General features: G+C 43.3%; 1 protein-coding gene across 4 annotated transcripts; it reads right to left on the minus strand.

Annotated features, from left to right (window-relative positions):
- Window positions 1–3,944: 3,944 nt before the first annotated feature.
- LOC143282708 (xaa-Arg dipeptidase-like) lies at window positions 3,945–20,459 on the minus strand. Of its 4 annotated transcripts, none has more exons than XM_076588414.1 (8): window positions 20,036–20,090; window positions 19,660–19,752; window positions 17,867–18,255; window positions 13,964–14,112; window positions 13,338–13,480; window positions 12,377–12,531; window positions 8,243–8,483; window positions 3,945–5,772 (listed from the first exon to the last, which is right to left on the minus strand). In XM_076588414.1, exons 1-8 carry the CDS (start codon window positions 20,085–20,087, stop codon window positions 5,627–5,629), a joined length of 1,368 nt encoding a protein of 455 aa, XP_076444529.1. In that variant the 5' UTR covers window positions 20,088–20,090; the 3' UTR covers window positions 3,945–5,626. The 4 variants fall into 4 exon arrangements, with proteins under 4 accessions (XP_076444529.1, XP_076444531.1, XP_076444533.1 ...); XM_076588416.1 differs by lacking the exon at window positions 20,036–20,090 and adding an exon at window positions 20,268–20,457 and having other exon boundaries at window positions 3,946–5,772; XM_076588415.1 differs by lacking the exon at window positions 20,036–20,090 and adding an exon at window positions 20,154–20,457 and having other exon boundaries at window positions 3,947–5,772.
- Window positions 20,460–21,832: the final 1,373 nt, after the last annotated feature.

Raw genomic sequence — 21,832 nt, forward strand, 5'->3', positions numbered from 1 at the left:
ACCTCGGTAAGGGCACCTGGTGGGTAAAGGGTGGAGATTTTTCCGATCTCCTAGGTCAACATATGTGCAGACCTGCTAGTGCCTGAACCCCCTTCGTGTGTTTCCGCAAGCAGATCAAATACGCGCGTTAAAGATCCTGTAATCCATGTCAGCGTTCGGTGGATTCTGGAAACAAGAACATGCCCAGCATGCACACCCCCCGAAAAAGGAGTATGGCTGCCATTGGTAAAGGGAAAGGGGAGGACAGGGAGAAAAGGGTCTTCATCCCAACGTTTTACACTGGAACCCCAGCGAGTGCCCATACCCCAGCGTTTGCAACACAAGCCATAAGTGTCTGATGACAGAAGGGCTATGAGTATGGGTGTGTTTGTTATCTGGCAGCAGACAGTATTTTGTTATATAGTACAAGTGTTTTCATTTCGTTTTATATTTTGGGGATGTTTTAAATTGTGTTTGATTTTAGCTGGTATTTGTTCAAAGTCATCTAGTTCTGAATGTCCAGGAAGCAATCAGATGTGTTTGTCAAAAAAGATTAGTTTAAAGAAGTGTCAGTGTGTTGGAGCTGAGATTCATCGGTATTAAAAAAAACTGTTCACAGTACACTTGATCTCAGTCCTGTTAGGATATAAACAGGATGTCATGTAGTGAGTGATCTTTGACATTTGTGTCCTGTTATGTGTTTTCCAAAAACGGAACAAGCAGAGAATTATTCCCTGACGGTTGCAGAAGCATTGGCGATGAGGGTGGAGTGTGATGAGGGTGGAGTGTGTTGAGGGTGGAGTGTGTTGAGGGTGAAATGTACTGAGGGTAGAGTGTGTTGAGGGTGGAGTGTTTTGAGGGTGAAATGTACTGAGGGTGTTGAGGGTGAAGTGTATTGAGGGTGAAATGTGCTGGAGGGTGGAGTGTGATGAGGGTGGAGTGTGTTGAGGGTGGAGGGTACTGAGGTGGAGGGGGTTGAGGAAATAGTCTGAAGACAAGTACTGAAGACAAATACTCTTCTCTGACACATTGCCAGCTGAGATATTTTGTTTTTGTCGACTCCATGTTCAAGTCTGACGAATGTGATTGCTATGCTGACTTACTCAATGGCAAAGGATAGAATACTGTGACAGAGCACCACAGCTGGTACTGTCATCCGTCTGTGCATTGAATTCCTTGCCTGGTTGTGGATCGGTGATGTATGTCCACTACTTTACATTGATGTGTGCCTGCTGGATGTATCCGAAATGCCCAGTGTTTGTTACAGACCTACAGGAGATGGTTATTCTGAAGAAACCCATTTTTCTTTCTTTTCTTTTTTTTTGGGGGGGGGGGGGGGGGCGGGGGGGTTGTTTATTTGTTGTTTTTTCTTTTCTTTTTTCTTCTTTTTTTATCTCTCCCATTTTTTTTTATCTCTTCTGTACCATTTCAGTGGCATAACTCCCATGCTGCTCACTTAAAGTCCCCAATACTTGGGTTCGTCTGTCACGTCCCAGAGTCGGCGGTCGACAAGGGAACTATCGGTGTTAGGTCCCCACAAGGGCACACACCAGAGGATATCCTGCACTGCCGCCAAGTCATCTCAGTGGTGTTCAGTAGTGCGTAGTTTGTGTACCACGCTCTCCAGAAAAGTTTGAGGGTGGAATACATCCTTTCAGTGCTGTTCTCTCGCTCCAGAATATGATTGAGAGAAAGAAAGACCACAAGAATGCTTGCTCTTTCTGTGTGAGCTTCAGATCCCAGTCTAAAGTGTTCTGTTCATTGTGCTAACGAATCATCATGTCAGATTTGCCTAAAGGAGTAAATCCATTAATTTTTGTTGCCTATCATGTAATTTCAAGTGTCTCTTCTTCTTCTTTTTTCTTTTTTCTTTGGCGCTCATCTTTAGAAATATGAATATATGAAAGGTAGAGGTTCACATACATGCAATGTGAATTAAGTAAGTATCTGTCTCTTATGTGAAAAAAAGATAAATCGACAAGTGATGACAATATGGAAAATGATATATTTGTAACAAAATGTCTGGGTTTTTTTGTTTAATGTGCCGTCACACATATCGGTGATTAAAGAAAAACTGGCTGTAAACGAAGAAAAACTGGCTGTAAACGAAGAAAAACTGGCTGTAAACGCAGTATTTCAACAACAACAAAAATAAATAAATAAAATAAAATAAAATAACGACCGTCACTTGATAAATGATTTTTACCTCTAAAGATAAACGTCTGGAAATGTGGTTAACACTTTCACTGTAGTTTTGTGTGTGTGTGTGTGTGTGTGTGTGTGTGTGTGTGTGTGTGTGTGTGTGTGTAAGCGATGAAAGTGGCTTTAAACATGCATGAGTGGAAAAGGACACAGAACTAAAAAATCACTCTGTTCATGTAAAGGGGTATCTTGGAAAGCCTACTGTGCTTTCCTCATCAACCGGTGGCAGAGCATTCTTCAGGTGCAAATCAAAAAGAGAAAGTGAAGCTCTGACGAAAAAAAAAAAGTTCTGACAGTTTGTGCCTTGCTCATTCTAGCGACATGCTGTCCCTGAGCAGAGAAGAGAAATCTGTTGTGACAAAGAAGAATACAATACAATACAATACAATACAATACAATACAATACAATACAATACAACACTGTCATCAACAGTCACTGGATAAAAAAAAAAAAATCCACGAGCCATTGCCAAAAACAGAATTTATGACATGACCCGAAAACAATGTGATGTCAACTTACGATGAAAGCAGACAGTCGCAGACTTCTCCAAGTCCACAAAATGAAGGACTGAACATCCAAGACAGACCCGAAACCTTTCCCACCTGGTTCATGGAAACTGGGGCCAGACCACACCAGGTGAACATGTATCGCAGTGGCACGTACTGAGGCAGTAAAGCACGACGGGTCAATGCTGCTGTTTAGCACCATTTGGAGACTGCTACCGGTTGAGCGAGCGTTGAGCAAGTTGACTTACAGCCCGCAAGTGCAAAGGGCAGGGAAAACATGCGACGGGCGCAATAGCTGAGTGGTTAAAGCGTTGGACTTTCAATCTGAGGGTCACGGGTTCGAATCTCGGTAACGGCGTCTGGTGGGTGAAGGGTAAAGGGTGGTGATTTTTTCCGATCTCCCAGGTCAACAGATGTGCAGACCTGCTTGTGCCTGAACCCCCTTCGTGTGTATACGCACGCACAAGATCAAATGCGCACGGTAAAGATCCTGCAATCCATGTCAGCGTTCGGTGGGTTATGGAAACAAGAACATACCCACCATGCGCACCCCCGAAAAAGGAGTATGGCTGCCTACATGGCGGGGTAAATAAACAAAACGGACATACCCGTAAAATGTTACATGTCTGTCTGTGTATGTGTGCGTGCTTAAAATCTGACTGAATGACACAGGAAACGAATGATGAGCGCCCATTGGCAGCCGTCAGCCTGTTGTGGAAAAGACCCCGTCTCTGTAAAGCGCTTAGAGCTTGGTCTCCGACCGAGGATAGGGGCTATATAAGTATCCATATCATGCGCACTGGACAAACAGTACAGAAAACAGGGACAGCATTCTTTTAGCCTGTCTTCCCCCTTCGATCGCCAGAAGGACATCACATATCCGGACCCATTCAGGACCCATCCCTTCAAACAATGAAGCCTTCGCAAAATCATGACCAAAGTCATGAACAAGCTTAACGGACAGTTGAATTCAATGTACTCTACTTTACTGTTTGGTCAAAAATCTGGTTTGCACAAAACTGAGGAAAAACACATACATTAACACATGTTTGACCTGGGGAGAGGGGGGGGGGTAAAACACACGCACAAAAACAAATAAACCGTGTTAAATATTTGATATGTATACTTGATATGGATTGATATGCATATCTATATAGTGCTTTACAAACACGGGTTCATTTGCACAACAGGCTGCCTAACTGGGTAGAGCTGACTGACGGCTGCCACTGGGCGTTCATCTTTCGTTTCCTGTGTCATTCAATCAGATTTCAGGCACGCATACATACACACTCAGACAGATATGTCACATTTTACGTGTGTGACCTTTTCGTTTATTTACCCCGTCATGTAGGCAGCCATTTATCTCATTTGAAAATAGGAACCCTTTAATTGTTACTTAGGTTTATTGGTTATGGACCAAAACAATTGTCAATATATTAATTGCAATGAGAAGTTAAGTTTTCAGAGTGAAAAACGTGGATACACAGAATTCCATTAAGAATAGCTGTTTACAAATCTTTCATCTTATCAAAGAGGACCCATCAGCCAATTCCGTAAATCTTTTGCAGTCATGTTTCTCAAGTTCATTTGAAAATGGAAAACAAGAATGCATACAAAACAATGACGAAGAGTGTAGAGGAAGGAGTACTGGATCCATCGGACATTAAACAACATACAACAGGCTTGAAACTTTCTTGGATTTGTGAACTTTAAAATGTACCCATAAATGGAGAAATGTTATTTTTTCTCGTTTCCCAGCTGTCATAAACAATTTTGAAAAAAATGCAGTGTCTCACAACAATAAAATGCAAAAGTAAACACATTTTGGAACATAACAGGCTTCTGGAAATTTCTCAAACAAAAATAACGTTGCAAAGGCAAGGGAAATGCTAGCAGAATCTCAGTGAATATGGAAGTAATTGTCTATGAAAGTTGGGTGGATATTCATTAAGTCTGCTTCGACTTCCTCTTTCATGAAAAAAGTAGTTTTATCAAATTTCAAAATTCTTAGATTTGATACGAACATAAGTTTTCTGGCCATTGTAATTATATTCATTGTATCATGCTAGCTTAAAAAACTCTACATACTTGTTTTGAATACTAAAATTGGAGCAATAAAGACAAGAAAATATAGTCACTTGATATTAACTTTTCATTTCTTTAGGGCACAAACAATTCAATGACATAATATTTGCTTTCATGGCTACAGACCGGATACAGAAACTTTCGTTTTCATGGCTACAGAAACTTTGACTTTCAAAAGATAGCCCAAGGTCTCTGGGTTCAGTTTGTTTGACATGTTTTTGACTTGGTATTCCAATGCAGACATTTGCAATCTCGTCACTTCCGTTTAAACATGGTTTCTGATTCACTGTTTGAAAAGAATGAAACTGTGACCAACGGCCTGTGTGTCGATGTCTGGTAATGATAGCAGCATTGTGACTGTTCAGTCAGAACCAGAATGCATGACACACCCTAGCAAGCTGAGAAACTTTGCCTGGTGTTTGGGTATGTCACTGAGAGAGCCGCTGATGCCATCAACTGATGCCCTCCACTGGGAAATGCCATACATGGATGTCCGACTATCAAATTATTCTGGATATTGTTATGGTGTTTCTCATGTAAAAAAAAAATCATCAATATACTGGGGTTTTTTTTTTTTTTTAATCACAACTCAGCCTGGCATAGTCATCTTGACCATATCAACATCTTAAAAAGGTGACATCCATACACAACATGACCATCCAACATTACATCAACATTGTTCTGATGCAGTTATTCTACTGTTATACTTGTTCTGTGTCATATTCTAATTATCATTAATGTGATTTATAATATATCTTGTCTATATCAACAAGGTAATCGTCGAAAATGCACACAGTTACCATTATGCTGATGGTATACTGGTCAGACAGGACACATATACTGAAAAGATTGTTCAGTCAGCCGTTTTCTCTGCCTCCAGTTCTTTGCGAAACATGTCTTTGGCTTGCTGCACCAGGCTGGGTTTGAGGAAGAAATCAATGGCAGTCATCGCCAATGCTTTGGCCACTGCCAGGGAATAATTCTCTGCTTCTTCCGTTTCTGGAGAGAAAAAAAGTTGTAGGTAGAATTTTTTTTTTTTTTTTTTTTTTTTTTTTTTTTTTAAAACACTGTTTCTAACTTTACAGTCGTGCAAAATCGCTTTGAAATGCAAAATCAAACGTTATTCAAGATAATGAAATCGCATTCTCTAATGCTGATTCAGTCATACTTAGCACACACACACACACACACACACACACACACACCACACACACACACACACACACACACACACACACACACAAAGGTACACTCAGCCTGATTCCGTCTGCAGCCATGGAATCTCAATCGAACGGCTCACCATGGTGAACCAACGCTGTGACGTCACAGACAGTCAGCGCATTGAAGAAACGAAACTAGACTGGCAATGTCGACAGAATACAACCTGTGCAAAGTTTCTATATTTTACCAACACATGTCCGCAAGAATGCTCCTGTATTTTTCAAAGCTTTTTGTTAGCAGAACACCTTTTCTGGGGAAGCCGCAACACAATGCTCTGCAGTCAATGCCTGGCATGGTGTTACAACCCTTAAAGGGTTATTTCAAGTTGTATCCGTTTCAAGTACACTTGTCTTAAAACCAAGTTCGAAAGCAGTCAACTATCATCAGACCAAGGTCATTTCAATCTGGGTGCCAGAAATACAGAGGAAACTATCAATGCCATGAAACCATGATAAGCTTCGAACAAGAGGACACCCTGCAGTGCTGCAAAGTCTGAGTCACTCAGGTGGTGTTCAGGGGTGCCTTTTTGGATACAACATGCACAGTGCACAACCTTCCTAGTCTCCCTATTGATGACAATAATCGCGCAGTAGCAGAGCCAGACTGAGAGAACATCCCACTCTTTCTGGAGAGGACTGAGACCACGATTGTTCCTGCAAAAGTGCAGTGACATTTCCCATGAATCTCCTGACACTGAAGACAGTGACAAACCCACAACTTGAATGGAAGTGGAGCGAAACGCAAAAGTAAGGTCCCTTGAGAGCAGGGTATGAAAAGGTCACAGATTCTAAGATACAATTTGTTTACTTTGAATAAAGATTGTATTTTGTTGTATTTGTATTTCTTTTTATCACAACAGATTTCTCTGTAAGAAATTCGGGCTGCTCTCCTCAGGGAGAGCGCGTCGCTACACTTCAGCGCCACCCTTATTTTTTCTTTTTCTTTTTTTTTCCTCTGCGTGCAGTTTTATTTGTTTTTTCTACTGAAGTGGATTTTTCTACAAAATTTTGCCAGGAACAGCCCTGTTGTTGCCGTGGGTTCTTTTACGTGCGCTAAGTCCATGCTGTACACGGGACCACGGTTTATCGTCTCATCCGAATGACTAGCGTCAAGACCACCACTCAAGGTCTAGTGGAGGGGGAGAAAATATCGGCGGCTGAGCCGTGATTCGAACCAGCGCGCTCAGATTCTCTCACTTCCTAGGCGGACGCGTTACCTCTAGGCCATCACTCCACTTGGTGGATAATTATGAGAATGCTGCTATGGAACTTCTGATTAGTTTTGAGAATGCATGACAACTCTGTAATCAACGCATTCTGTGGTAATACATCCTGGCGTTGACCTGACCCAAGAGATACAGATAACGCAGTGTTGACGATCTGGAATGTTGAGCAACACCGACTTCCAAAGCTGTATCCATGAAATGTGAATGGCTGTACAAGGTTACTGTTCAACTCTATGACAATCCTCTTATAAGTTGTCTTGATTTTATACCCTTTCAGATCTGTCATGCTTAACTGCTGTTGTCAAAATATCTAATGACTACAAATTGTCTGCACACGAATCGAACAGATACTATTGCATTGCTCTTCTTGACTTATCAGTTAAGCCTGCCCTTTGACACCAACCCTATTCACTTCTTTCCAACTTTGGAAGAAAAAAAAATCACGTGTAAAACAAGACACAGACCTCACGCTTATTGGCTGAAGTTTTTTGTTTTTTTGTTTTGTTTGGGCTTCTTTTTTTTTTTTTTTTTTTTTTTTTTACGGATTTCAGTCAGAATTATTTTCAGGAAATAATAAATGCTGCATAACTGAGCTGCTGAGAATATAGAGTTCTTCAGGGTTCAGTTCTGGATACGTTTCTCTTAGTCTCTTAATGCCCTGCTTCTTATGACAAACTGTCAAGTTCATAATAATGACACTGCTAAAAACAAACCAACAACAACAAGAATAACAAAAAGGAGTCCTTCTGTTTGGCAAAAACAACTGACTGCTTCCTACACATTAAAAACTGTGATCACTTGGTCGGAATACAAATGACTTATATTCTGAACATGATTTTTTTTTAAAAAGATCTTATTCAGATACTACACAACAAAATCACACACACACACACACACACACACACACACACACACACTTTTCTTTTCTTTTTTTCTTTTTTTTAAAGACACTGTGGTGGAAAGTGCTGCATGCTACCAGACACCAAAACCCTCTCACTGCCCATCTGTTCCTCAGCCACTTACTGGCTTGTGTTGCAAAAGGCGGGGTGTGGGCACTGACTTGGGTTCCAATGCAAAACTCCGGATGAAGACCAGGTACCACGTGAGACACGTTGCCCATGTCGGTGGATCCACCCGCCTTAAGCACCTTGTCCAGGTCTGTCTCTTGCTGTATGCCTACCCTCTGAGCATTCTCCGTATACAGCGTTGCCATCACATCGTTAGTCATCAGTGAAGAGTAGGATATGCCAAACTCGATGTCAAACTGTAAAACAATGTCCCACGAGGAAAGTTCAAAGAGAATGAATCAAAACACTGGGGGAAGAAAATAAATCAAGGAAACTGGGGAGAAAAAAAGGGAAAATGTTTAAAATTCCAGTATGAGTGAAACTAGTGTGTTAAGTTATAATGATACAATGTAAGAGAAATAAAAACTAAATACACACTATAACAAACGCGTTGCATGCAGTTGTACAGTTGGTGTGTGTGTGTGTGTGTGTGTGTGTGTGTGACATGCCCTCCGTGATGGTAGCAGGCACGGTTTTGGCCTGAGCACATTGAGGGGACGAATAGTTTATCAGTTCTGTTTTTGTTATCTACACAAAAGGGTGTTTGTATTTGTGAGTTGAGTGTGTGCAAAGATAGGTAAAAATGGTTGCCAGCACTGTCGTTTGAGTGTTTTTGCTTACCTTCCCTGTGTATGGCGTAGATATAATCATGATGCAATGTAATAACGTCATCCCAAAAATATTACGTCGCATTTTTTGTTTTGCCATTTTTGCTGAACGGCCGGCCTTCTTGGGGTCTTGTGTGATTACATTGGTGCGACTTTCTTCAAGTTCTTGTGACCTTGTGTGATCACACTGGTGCAACCTTCAAGTTCTTGTGACCTTGTGTGATCACCATGGTGCGACCTTCAAGTTCTTGTGACCTTGTGTGATCACACTGGTGCGACCTTCAAGTTCTTGTGACCTTGTGTGATCACATTGGTTAGACCTTCTCCAAGTTCTTGTGACCTTGTGTGATCACATTGGTACGACTTCTCCAAGTTCTTGTAACCTTGTGTGATCACATTGGTGCGACCTTCTTCAAGTTCTTGTGACCTTGTGTGATTACATTGGTGCGACTTTCTTCAAGTTCTTGTGACCTTGTGTGATCACACTGGTGCGACCTTCAAGTTCTTGTGACCTTGTGTGATCACATTGGTGCGACCTTCAAGTTCTTGTGACCTTGTGTGATCACATTGGTGCGACCTTCTCCAAGTTCTTGTGACCTTGTGTGATTACATTGGTGCGACCTTCATACGATCCTATTTGCCAATCACGTTGTTCACTCTACTGTGGAACCAGTGTTGTGCGTGGATCACGTTGTCCACTCTACTGTGGACAGTGTTGTGTGCGGCTCACGTGGTTCACTTAACTGTGAAAGTAGTTGTGTGTGTGGATCACATGGGTCACTGTACTTGACTTGCACGTGGTTGAGGTCTTGTTACAGGCCTGTTCACGTCCCAAGCAATCCATTTATTTTGCATGTGTGGCGAGCAGTTCCCTCAGGTCTGTTGAATGCACTGGGGGTCGTACATAGTTGGCAGGTCCTTCCACCGGCTGTCAAGGCATCGTTTAAAGGCGGCGACTTATGAAGTTGTGACTGGAAGTTTATTCCATGCTGAGACCACCCTCTGAGAGAAGAAGTTGCCCCTGACGTTGAGGTGGAACCTATTCTTTGACAGTTTCATGGAGTTGCCTCGAGGGTTTAGCGTGTCAGATAGCCGAAACTGTGGTCTCTAAGTGTTGTGATGCCCATTGAGGTATTAATCCACCTCGATCAGGTTTCCCCTCTGTCATCTGTGCTCTAAGCTGGGCAATCTGAAAATCTCTGGGTACAGTTTGTACAGTGGAACCAGTATCGTGTGTGGCTCACGTGGTTCACTGAAGTAGTGTTGCGTGTGGACCACATGGTTCCCTGTACTGTGGATCCAGTATTGTGTATGTTTTCAGTTTCAGTTTCAGTAGCTCAAGGGGGCGTCACTGCGTTCGGACAAAACCATATACGCTACACCACATCTGCCAGGCAGATGCCTGACCAGCAGCGTAACCCAACGCGCTTAGTCAGGCCTTGAGAACACACACACAAAAAAAAACAAAAAAAAACAAAACAAAAAAACAAACAAACGGGGGAATAAATAATATATAAGCTTGCATAAATAAATAAATAAATAAATAAATAATAATTATAATATAGAAAAAGGTAGTAGTAATAATATTAGTAATACTAATAAAATGATAATAATAAAACATAAATAAATAAATAAATAAGACAACAATGGTGATAAATAAGCAAATGAATGTAAAATATGAAGACACACATTCACACATACACCCACACATGCATAACAGAAATGCACCAGACATGCAGTTTCACATATATGAAAGCACAGTCAAATACATATAAACGTACATGAGCTCCAACACACACACACACACACACACACACGCATTACCGTGCACCTCCTCTACCCCCCTCCTCCACACACTCATTTCTAGTCTAAGTATCGCAGCTTCCACGGCACACACACACACACACACACAAACACACACTCACAGAGATGAACACTTACTTGTACAAGCACATATGAAAGCACAGTCAAATACATATAAACGTACATGAGCTCCAACACACACACACACACACACACACACACACACACACACACACACACATTACCTTGCACCTCCTCTACCCCCTCCTCCACACACTCATTTCTAGTCTACGTATCGCAGCTTCCACGGCACACACACACACACACAAACACACACTCACAGAGATGAACACTTACTTGTACAAGCACACACACATACGCCCATATCTCCCACCCCCAACCCCACACACGTACATACAAAGATATATATATATATATATATATATATATATATATATATATATACACGTTCCAATATCCTGTTGCTCCCACAGTGTAGGCATGCATACACTCACATACCTCATCCTCTACCCCACCTCCCCCCGCACTCCCACCTCCCCTCACACACACACACACACACACACACGTACACATATCTCTCCTGACACTTGTGTACAATTTCACTCTCGCGCATTCACAAACGCACTCAAAAGCACAGACCAGTCTGGCTGGGGATTCACTGCGAAACAAAATGGAAAAACAATTTGGGAAGAGAATGCTGCCTACAAAGTCACAACCTCCAGCCTAACGATGGAAGTTGAAGCTGTGACACATGCCCTCCAGTGGCTATCGTCCTTCCATACGCCCGGAAACCAACATGCCATGATTCTAACCGACTCAATGAACCTCATACAGAAAATTGAAAACGGAATGGGAAGCCCAGAGTGGCATAACGCAATGCGCAACTTTCAGATTAAAAAACTCACATGGTCATACTGCCCGGGACATGCAGGTGTTAAGGGAAATGAGCGAGCTGACAGACTTGCTGGTAACGCAACACCAACGAGCAGCCTACATCTAGGAAAATCGGAAATCCTCAGAAAAGTCAAAGAATACCAAAAAGAACAGGTACAAGGCCATCACACCATCGATCGCCTCAAAGAAATAGAAGCAGAGAGAGGGAGCGGCCGCAAATCTAACATGAAAGGTAGAGCACGATGCTTTGCAAATCAAACAAATATCGGCATCATTTCCAAACCAACATTGCGCAAATTTCTTCAAAACGGAACAGAGTCTCTGTGGGCCTTTCCAAATACAATAGACCGAGCAACACACTAGACGCCACGTTCTTGGCATCAGAGATCTTTTCCCATCCCTCTTGCGGCCAGTCAGTGGCGGCTGTGTGTGTTTGTGTGTATGTGTGGGTCAGTATTGTGTACGGGTTTTATTAATCAATTTGATTTATAATTTTGCATTTCGATATGTGTTTTTTTATGTTTAATTGATTTGATAGTGATTTTTTTTTTAACTCGCACAGTTGTCAAGACTGTTTAATTTGTGGGGAAGAGGAGTAAGAAAAGAAGAAAAAAAATCATTTTCAAAGCTCCCTAAAAACATGCTATGCAGTCACTAGTATAAACTGGTTTGTCACACACTCACACACACACACACACACACACACACACACACACACACACACACACACACACACACACAGGGTTCCAGTCACAGTCACCTACCTCACAACCACTGGCCTTTGCAGCAGCTTCCACACAGCCGAGCACCTTGTCTTTGAGCACGAGCATTTCTGGGTCTGTGGGTGTGCGGATATAGTAGTGGAGTTCCGTGAGGTCAGGGATGATGTTGGGCTTCAAACCCCCCTTCGTTATGACTCCTGCAATGAACCAAGTCCTTGAGGATGAATGCCTTATGGTACTCCTATATTCAATCCTTTAAGCATTGAAGAAACCTCTTTATTCAGTCCTAATCTTTGAGAGGCTTTGATTAACGTAAATAATTGCAAATGTTAATCGTAATTCGCTCCAGGAATGCCTTGTGGAATGCTCAAATGGCATTTGAAATGATACAACGTGAAAGATAAACGGCATTATCGACGATATGGTGTAGTTCGTAACAGTAAAATATCAATCCTTATTGTATTCTCTCAGAATAAAAGAGTGATAGCACTGAGGTTTATTTTCGTGTAAAATACGCTTCTTAAAGACATTCCGCCTTCTGTTTGATGAACGTCTGAATCGATCACTGTTTTCCTGCAGCTTTGTACACTGAAACGAAAGACCCGTGAAGGATGATGTTTCATTGTTGCTGAACGAAATATCAGAAGCACAAGCGCAACCTCCGGTTGTGTATTTTGCACAACAACCACAACATTGCTGAATTAAGCTGACAGGTGTTTGGTGTGTTTGATACAAAGTTTTTAGCGTCATGTATCAGACACTTTTCCCCACCCGCTCGATCCCCGACATTGACTGAACCACTAAGATTTGCTGGGACGTGCATGTGATTAGATTCTTTATACAAAAAATAATAAATTAAAAAATAAAATAAAATAATTCCGCCAAAGGCACTGGAAGCTTTGCTGGGTATCTGTGCATATTTCAACCCGTAGAACAGGCACAATACATGACATCAAATTCTGGCTGAAAAGAAAAGAGAACAGAACATAATGTAGGACTTTACCATGTATTCTCCAGGCTGGGTGCATCTGCTGTCTGAAGTGTGAAATGTTGGTGTAACACATGACGGCTGCGTCCAGGGCGTTGATCCCTTTCCAGGGAAAAATAGAGGCATGGGCTGTCTTGCCGTGATACCGGATTGTCACTCTGCCAGGCACACAGTGTGGGGAAGATATCAAAAACGCGCACGTGAGCCCGCGCAAACACACACACACACACACATACACACACACACACACACACACACACACACACACACACACACACACACACTGGATTATACCTTCTTCTCGTGTTTTCACGCCTTGAAAATTGATACCTCAATTATTTGTTTTTGTTCTCTCTCTCTCTCTCTCTCTCTCTCTCTCTCTCTCTCTCTCTCTCTGTGTGTGTGTGTGTGTGTGTGTGTGTGTGTGTGTGTGTGTGTGTGTGTGTGTGTGTCATTGTTGTGTCATTGCAAGGTATACAGTTGTATCCACACATTGCACAATGTCACTGCAAGGTATATAGATGTGTCCACACAATGATAATACCATGTCATTGCAAGGCGTACAAATTATGTCAAGACGCAGTACGCATAGTGTCATTGCAGCGTAACACAGGCTACGTCCAGACATGAATGACACCTACTCCGTAAATGCAAGATAAATAGGTTTCTGGAGGTTGAACTGGGAGGGGTGAGCCATCATGGCCAGGTCCACACCAGAGAACACCCCTTTGTTGATGAGGGCCACCTTGCCCCCTCCTCCTTCTTCAGCCGGGGTTCCCATCACTGTCAGCTGTCAGAAACATGGTATGGAGTAGAACTGTGTTATATCTCTACTGCTGCTGTCAGAAACATGGAATGGAGTAGCTTTGTGTTATATCTCTACTGCTGCTGTCAGAAACATGGTATGGAGTAGCTTTGTGTTATATCTCTACTGCTGCTGTCAGAAACATGGTATGGAGTAGCATTGTGTTATATCTCTACTGCTGCTGTCAGAAACATGGTATGGAGTAGCTTTGTGTTATATCTCTACTGCTGCTGTCAGAAACATGGAATGGAATAGCATCGTGTTATATCTCTACTGCTGCTGTCAGAAACATGGAATGGAGTAGCTTTGTGTTATATCTCTACTGCTGCTGTCAGAAACATGGTATGGAGTAGCTTTGTGTTATATCTCTACTGCTGCTGTCAGAAACATGGAATGGAGTAGCTTTGTGTTATATCTCTACTGCTGCTGTCAGAAACATGGTATGGGGTAGCTTTGTGTTATATCTCTACTGCTGCTGTCAGAAACATGGTATGGAGTAGCTTTGTGTTATATCTCTACTGCTGCTGTCAGAAACATGGTATGGAGTAGCTTTGTGTTATATCTCTACTGCTGCTGTCAGAAACATGGTATAGAGTAGCATCGTGTTATATCTCTATTGTGTGAATGTGTGTCTTCATGTTTTACATTTATTTGCTTATTTATCATCATTGTTGTCTCATGTATTTATCTATTTATTTATTTATTATTATTATTATTACTACTACTACTACTACTACTACTACCCCTTTTTTATATATTATACTTATTATTTATTTATTTATTTACTTATGTACGCTTATCTATTATTTATTCACCTTTTTTTCTTTTTTTCTTTTTCTCAAGGCCTGACTAAGCGCATTAGGTTACGCTGCTGGTCAGGCATCTGCTTGGCAGATGTAGTGTAGCGTATATGGATTTGTCCGAACGCAGTGACGCCTCCTTGAGCTACTGAAACTGAAACTGAAACTATATCTCTATTGCTGCTGTCAGAAACATGTGATATAGCATCCTATCAAATGTCTGCTGCTGCAGTCAGAAACATCATATAATGTTGCATCATGTTACACCTCCACTGCTGCAGCCATGTGTTTTTTGTTTTTTTAACTGAATATAGTGTGAGTATGTGTGCGTGTGTGTGTGTGTGTGCATATGCGCGCACGTGATGTGTGTTTCGGTTCGTACACCTACTTTCTGACGCCCGGAATCATTTACCAAACACCCGGATAAGGTCTGTGATATTTACATCTGGCAGAAAGATCTCTGCAGAAAGATACAGGCATAGCACCCAAAATGTTCCTCCGCCTACTTTTAGTACGGTTCATTTACAGACACTCCGGATAAGGTTCGTCATACTCAGGGCTGACAAGAGTTTCTATAAATGATATTACTGGGAGTTCTTTTTTTTTTTTTTCCTTTTTTTATGCCCCATTATCTGCACCGTTTCAGTGGCATTACTCCCACGCCGCTCATTCCGAGTCCCCTCATACACGGCCACACCCGGGTTGATCTGTCGCAGTGCCAGTGCCGGCAGTCCACAGGGAACCATCGATGTTAGGTCGCCAGGAGGCTACACACCTAGGAGACCCTGCACTGCTGCTGAGTCACTTCGGTGGTGTTCGGTAGTGCCTGATCTGATTTAACGTACTAAGGACACCACCTACCAAGCCCCGTACTGACGACAATAATGGCTTAGTCGCGGAGCCAGACTGAGTGAGCGTCTCCCCCAGAGTGGAGACCGCCACCACGTCCATCCAACGGCAGTCCCCCATGAATCTGTCGACACTCAAGACCTTGACAAGACTCACCCCAAGCGCGGAAGTGGAGGGTAATCGGGACTGAAGTCACCACGAGAGCAGAGCATGAAAGGCCACATAATGGGAGTTCTTTTAATATCTTGTATGCTACAGAGTCACAGATGCCTTACACAGATGTTGGTCAGGAAATTTGTGAAGCACTACGAAAGAAGCACCTGCACGTGAAGTGTATCTCCATTGACTGTGCAGTATCAGTCTTCCTGTGCGAGTCCACAGTACAATTTTTCCTTTTTCGCGTTCGCGGGCTGCATCTCCCACATTCACTCCCATGTGTATGAGTGGGCGTTTTACCTCCGTCATGTAGACAGCCATACTCCGTTTTCGGGAATTGCATGCTGGGTATGCTGGGTCTTGCTTTCTTAACTGATCGAACGCTGACGTGGATTACAGGATCTATAATCTGCGCATTTGATCTCAGGTCTGCATCTGTATAGGCACTAGCAAGTCTACACATAATCATGTTGACCCCAACTGGAGATCGGCCCGCGAAAAATCTCCACCCTTAAACCACCAGATGCGCCGAAACCGTCCAGGGATCGAACTCAACCCAGGAAACTCGGGCGAGAATCGAGCACTCTAACCATTCGGCCATCGCACCCGTTCACCGTACATTCTTCTTCTTCTTCTTCTGTGTTCGTGGGCTGCAACTCCCACGTTCACTCGTACGTACACGAGAGGGCTTTTACCTGTATGACCGTTTTTACCCCGCCATATAGGCAGCCATACTCCGCTTTCATGGGGGTGTATGCTGGGTATGTTCTTGTTAGCATAACCCACCGAACGCTGACATGGGTTACAGGATATTTAACGTGCGTATTTGATCTTCTGCTTGCGTATACACACGAAGGAGGTTCAGGCACTTGTAGGTCTGCACATATGTTGACGTGGGAGATCGTAAAAAGATCGTAAAAATCTCCACCATTTACCCACCAGGCGCCGTCGCCGTGATTCGAACCCGGAACCCTCAGATTGAAAGTCCAACACTTTAACTACTCGGCTATTGCGCCCGTCCACAGTACATTCAACTCCGGTGCATGTGACGCATTAACTCACTCAGTACGGCCAGTCCTCTCTTCTCATCTACACAGACCCCTCGGATGTCCAGTGGGTGTCTGAATGACCCAACCTTTAGCTTCCGTCGTCTGAATTGTGGTATTCTTTGTCAACATTCACCTCTTCAGTATAAGAGCCTTCCGCTTGCAATATCTTGATGATGGTAATTGGGGTGAAACGCTGTTAATGTCGTCTCTTTTGCCGTTCGTATGGAGAGAGTTAAACCCTGTATTATGTTTCTCAGCAGCGGCGTTCCACTTCAACAGTCTTCTGTATAACAACGTGTGGTGTTAACCTCTGTACATTCCTGTCAGGTATTTTTCCCCTTTTCTCTTCCAAGTCTAATGTCAATTTCTGATAACATTTATATTAACTCAATAACGGCCTCTCCACTTCCCTCGCATACGAAACACACACGCGCGCGTACGCACACACTGACTATCGTTATTGCATATGAATGTGTATGTTGTGGTTGTTAAAAATGTTTGATGTTAGCTTTTCCTTTTATTTTGCTTCATTTTTCTTTAGTCTCTCCATTTCCTCCCCTACACACACACACACACACACACACACACACACACACACACACCCTTCTTCCCTTCTTCCCTCACTTCCGCCCCCACCGACCCACCCACTCCTCTTTTTTTACGCCCGCTAACACTTTAAGTGGAAATACACTAAACTGAAGACTGCTACTACCACTACACACGAATGTACCGGCGCATGTACACACACTTATGCTCACACACACACACACTCTCTCTCTCTCTCTCTCTCTCTCTCACTCATTCACTCTCTATCACACACACACACACACACACACACACACACACACACACACACACACACACACACACACACACACTCCATACCTTCCCACTCCCAGTAAACTCCGGAGCCTGAAGAGCAGCCTGGATGCCCAGCGAGGCGGCTATCCCCAGCGTAGCGATCAGGTTGTGGCCACAGGCATGGCCAATGCCCGGCAGTGCATCATACTCACACAGCACAGCAATGTTGGGGCCGTCACCTTGGCTCTTCACGTTGTTGGGCCCAGCACGGAAAGCAGTATCCAGGTGAAACTTTCTCTCCACACTGAAGCCGTTTTCTTCCAGAAACTGGGTCAGCACTTGGTGGGCGTGTTTCTCTTCAAAACACAGTTCTGGGTGGTTCCAGATGTCCTGACTGAGAGCCTTCAAGGCCGTCATCTTGGCGTCGATGGCATCGCAGGCAATCTGCTTCAGTCTGTCTTCATTTGCCATTTCTGTACAATATGTATTCATTACTTATATTCACATTTCAAGTAAACACACATAGATCTGTCAGAGACAAATGACCACGCCATCCATGCAAGTACAGGTCTGTTCTTTTGTTGTTGCTTTTTTAATTGGTTCGTATGATCTGTAAATACCGACACGCGGATAATTTGTATAATCATGTATACACACGTTTTATTTCTCTCTCTCTCTCTCTCTCTCTCTCTCTCTCTCTCTCTCTCTCTCTCTCTCTCTAGTTGAAATTCTGGATTTTGCACTTTGTAGATACCGTGGATGTACTTGTACACCGAAGTCCTGACTCGCGCTGGCCTCCCGACCATGTATACCATGCTGAGACAGCGTCGGCTGCGCTGGCTGGGCCACGTTCGCCGCATGGAAGATGGTCGCATCTCAAAAGACATCCTTTATGGAGAGTTCGCCACGGGGCAGAGAAGCATCGGCCGCCCACAGCTGAGATACAAAGACGTTTGCAAACGTGACATGAAGGCGCTTGAGATCAACACTGAGTCCTGGGAGAACCTTGCAGATGACCGCAACAGATGGAGAAGCACTCTCAAGAATCAGCTTCGGATTGGTGAGGACAAACTGTCAGCTGCTGCAGCAGAAAAGCGAGCTCGCAGAAAAGGGACGGCAGCCGACAGACCAGCATCAGCTTACGCATGTGATCGCTGCGACAGAGATTGTCTCTCTCGCATCGGTCTCTACAGTCACAGGCGACGCTGCTTGGCCCAAGCAGACAGCCCAATTAGACATTAGGTCGAATATACTCTATCCATGGTCAGCCATGACCGAAGGAGGCCTACTTGTATAGGTCTGTAATGTTTTCTCAAGGCCTGACTAAGCCCGTTGGGTTACGCTGCTGGTCAGGCATCTGCTTGGCAGATGTGGTGTAGCGTATATGGATTTGTCCGAACGCAGTGACGCCTCCTTGAGCTACTGAAACTGAAACTGAAACTGTAATGTCACCACAGGCGCGTCGATGCTCGAGACTGGGGAAGCGGAGGGCAGTTAGCTGGGTATGGTTTGTCTTTGAGAAAGGACAGGAGTTTTGTGGCTCTGCGTTGGACATTTTAAACTTCACCACACAAAGTTCTATGGTGAGGCTGCCAGAATGAGTGTCGGCAGTGGTGCACGGACGGCGAAGAGAAGAAAGAGCGCGGAAATAGCCAGGAATAGCTTATGTTTGACTGGTTCTTGGAAACACATATTCATTAAGGTGTTTGAAAGAGGTCGAAGCAGACGCTCATTTGTGAAATACGTGTGGTGAGAACTCTTCAAAGTGGGGCTACACGAACCGTTCACAAACTGATACACGCCGTTAGGCATACCTGCCCTAAAAATAGCAGACGAGAATGTAAGCGCTTCAAAGAAAAGGAAAGTTCTGTACTCACCCAAGCTGTTGGCGGATTGCTGACACTGACAGCTTTGCACAGTGATTGCAGCACAAAACGCCCAACTGGACGAGGAAGCGATTCGTTTCCACCCTGGATAAAATATTCAAATGAAAACGAACAAACGCGTACATATATACCTGTTTCCTGAACCAGAGACCGAGATTGTCGACCTCAAACTGACAACTCACTCAAATTGTGAACGAATTTTTTCAAGGGCAACGGCTTCTGGGGTGGAACCCACATCAAATTACACATACAGGCTGAGTTTCGACTTTACATTCACACACACACACACACACACACACACACACACCGTCAAATTCTTTCTGCAAAAACACTACGCTCCAACTCCCCGACTAACTGGTATCATCACCTCGATCTGCTGTCCATTCTTTCGTTTGACGTCTACCCATGCCTCGTGTCATCAGTGCTTTCCCAGCCCCTATCTTCTCAATTTGCGTTAAAAATATAAACTAAACAAAACAACAAACCCAATCAGCCGAGTCAACTGGTGAAATTACAGCAGAGAGCAAATGGCACTCGAAATTAAACTTTTAACTGTTTCGAACATAAGTTGTTTCTCCACTGAGATACAGATCACTCACGGACTTTTCTGTTAATAAACAGATCACTGTGTCACACCACAGCACACAAAAATGGCCGAGAGCTGCAATATGATCTATCAATTACGACGCGGTATAGGAGCCAGCTGCCATGTGCATTGGTATAACTTGCGGAGCAGGTTCAGTGGCGACAATGTCACAGCTGCAGCCTATAAGGTTTTACACGCCCCTTCTTTTCATATGTGTGCACAAATAATAACAGGCTTTGCCAAGTCCCTCAAGGGAATAATATTTGAACAACTTCTACTCATCATGTGTGTGTGTGTGTGTGTGTGTGTGTGTGTGTTCTTCTTCGTGGGCTGCGACTTGCACATTCATTCGCATACACGAGTATGAACTTTAACGTGTATGACAGTTCCTATCCCTGACTATCAGTATGCAGACATATTCAGTTTTAAGTATTTCCACAACCCACCGGACAAAGATCCCAGTTTAACGCCAGTGTGCGTATTTGATCTTCTGCATACGAATACACACGAAGAGGATTCTGGCTCTGGCAGTTGTGCACATCCGTTGACCTGGGAGATCGGAAAAATCTCCACCCTTTACCCACCGGGTGCCGTGACCCGCGGGATTCGAACCCGAGACTGAGACGGACCCTCATATTGAAAGTCAAACGCATTAATCACTCGGCTGTTGCGTCCGTCGTGTGTGTACTGTCATAGAAGGGTATAAGTGATTATGAAGTTTCATCGTGGAATCTCATTTAATGGATACTGTGCAATTTTTCATGGTAAAATATCACTGAGTCCTGGTGAATTATTCTCATTGGTGTGTTTTCGTAGGGCAGGTTTCACAATAACTAGAAGTGTAACATCAGTCCCCAGAACACTGTCATGGTTGAATAACCACGGTGGAGTGAGCTATCTGTATTTCCAAATTTCGTCTTTGTAGTTCAAAATAACAAAATAAATGAAAACAAAGTATGACGATGCCATTATTCCATAGTCAGTAAGGAATGGGAGATAACAATCACCATCCTGTTTTGAAGTAACTGCCCTTGATTTTCGTCTGCAGCTTGTGTAAGTCATCTAATTGTGTGTTTTGTCATAAATACTACATGTATTTTAAAAAAAAGTTTTTATTTTTAACTTTAATCCCAGATAGCATTAGCCCTTATGTCGAAATTACCGGTATAACATAATTAGTGCAACTGTAGGCATCAACAACAAGTAACTTAAAATCCGAAAGTAAAACCAACTCGGGCAATGGCAGAAGAGTTGACGCAATACACTGCGACTGCAGCACACTGTTTTAGTTGGTGGTCATTTTGTTTTGTGTGTGCTCCGACACTCCAGATGACACAGTCAGTGATATATCGGGTGAAATATGTTGTTTCGTCCACTCTCACCACCCTTGCACAAGATCTTCTTTCCGTCAAGGTCAATTTCGGGATTCATTCCAGACCCAGGCTTGAGTATGGCTGTTGTTGACATTTTCTGAAATCATCAGGCTTGGATCCTAATCTTTGACTGAAAGCAACTCGCCCAAATTCATTAATTCATACACACCTTTTTTCTTCTTCTTTTTTTTTTTTTTTTTTCCGT

Source organism: Babylonia areolata, chromosome 6, assembly GCF_041734735.1.
Source record: "Babylonia areolata isolate BAREFJ2019XMU chromosome 6, ASM4173473v1, whole genome shotgun sequence".
NCBI lineage: Eukaryota > Metazoa > Mollusca > Gastropoda > Neogastropoda > Buccinidae > Babylonia > Babylonia areolata.

Bases quoted from the DNA above. Each gene is read 5' to 3' on its own strand.
- LOC143282708 (XM_076588414.1), bottom strand. From the start codon at position 20,087: ATGACACGAGGCATGGGTAGACGTCAAACGAAAGAATGGACAGCAGAT. The intron at 12,532-13,337 runs GTAAAGTCCTAC...GGTTCATTGCAG, and splicing joins CCCAGCCTGGAGAATACATG to GAGTCATAACGAAGGGGGGT. The intron at 8,484-12,376 runs GTAGGTGACTGT...ATTGTTTTACAG, and splicing joins CAAAGGCCAGTGGTTGTGAG to TTTGACATCGAGTTTGGCAT.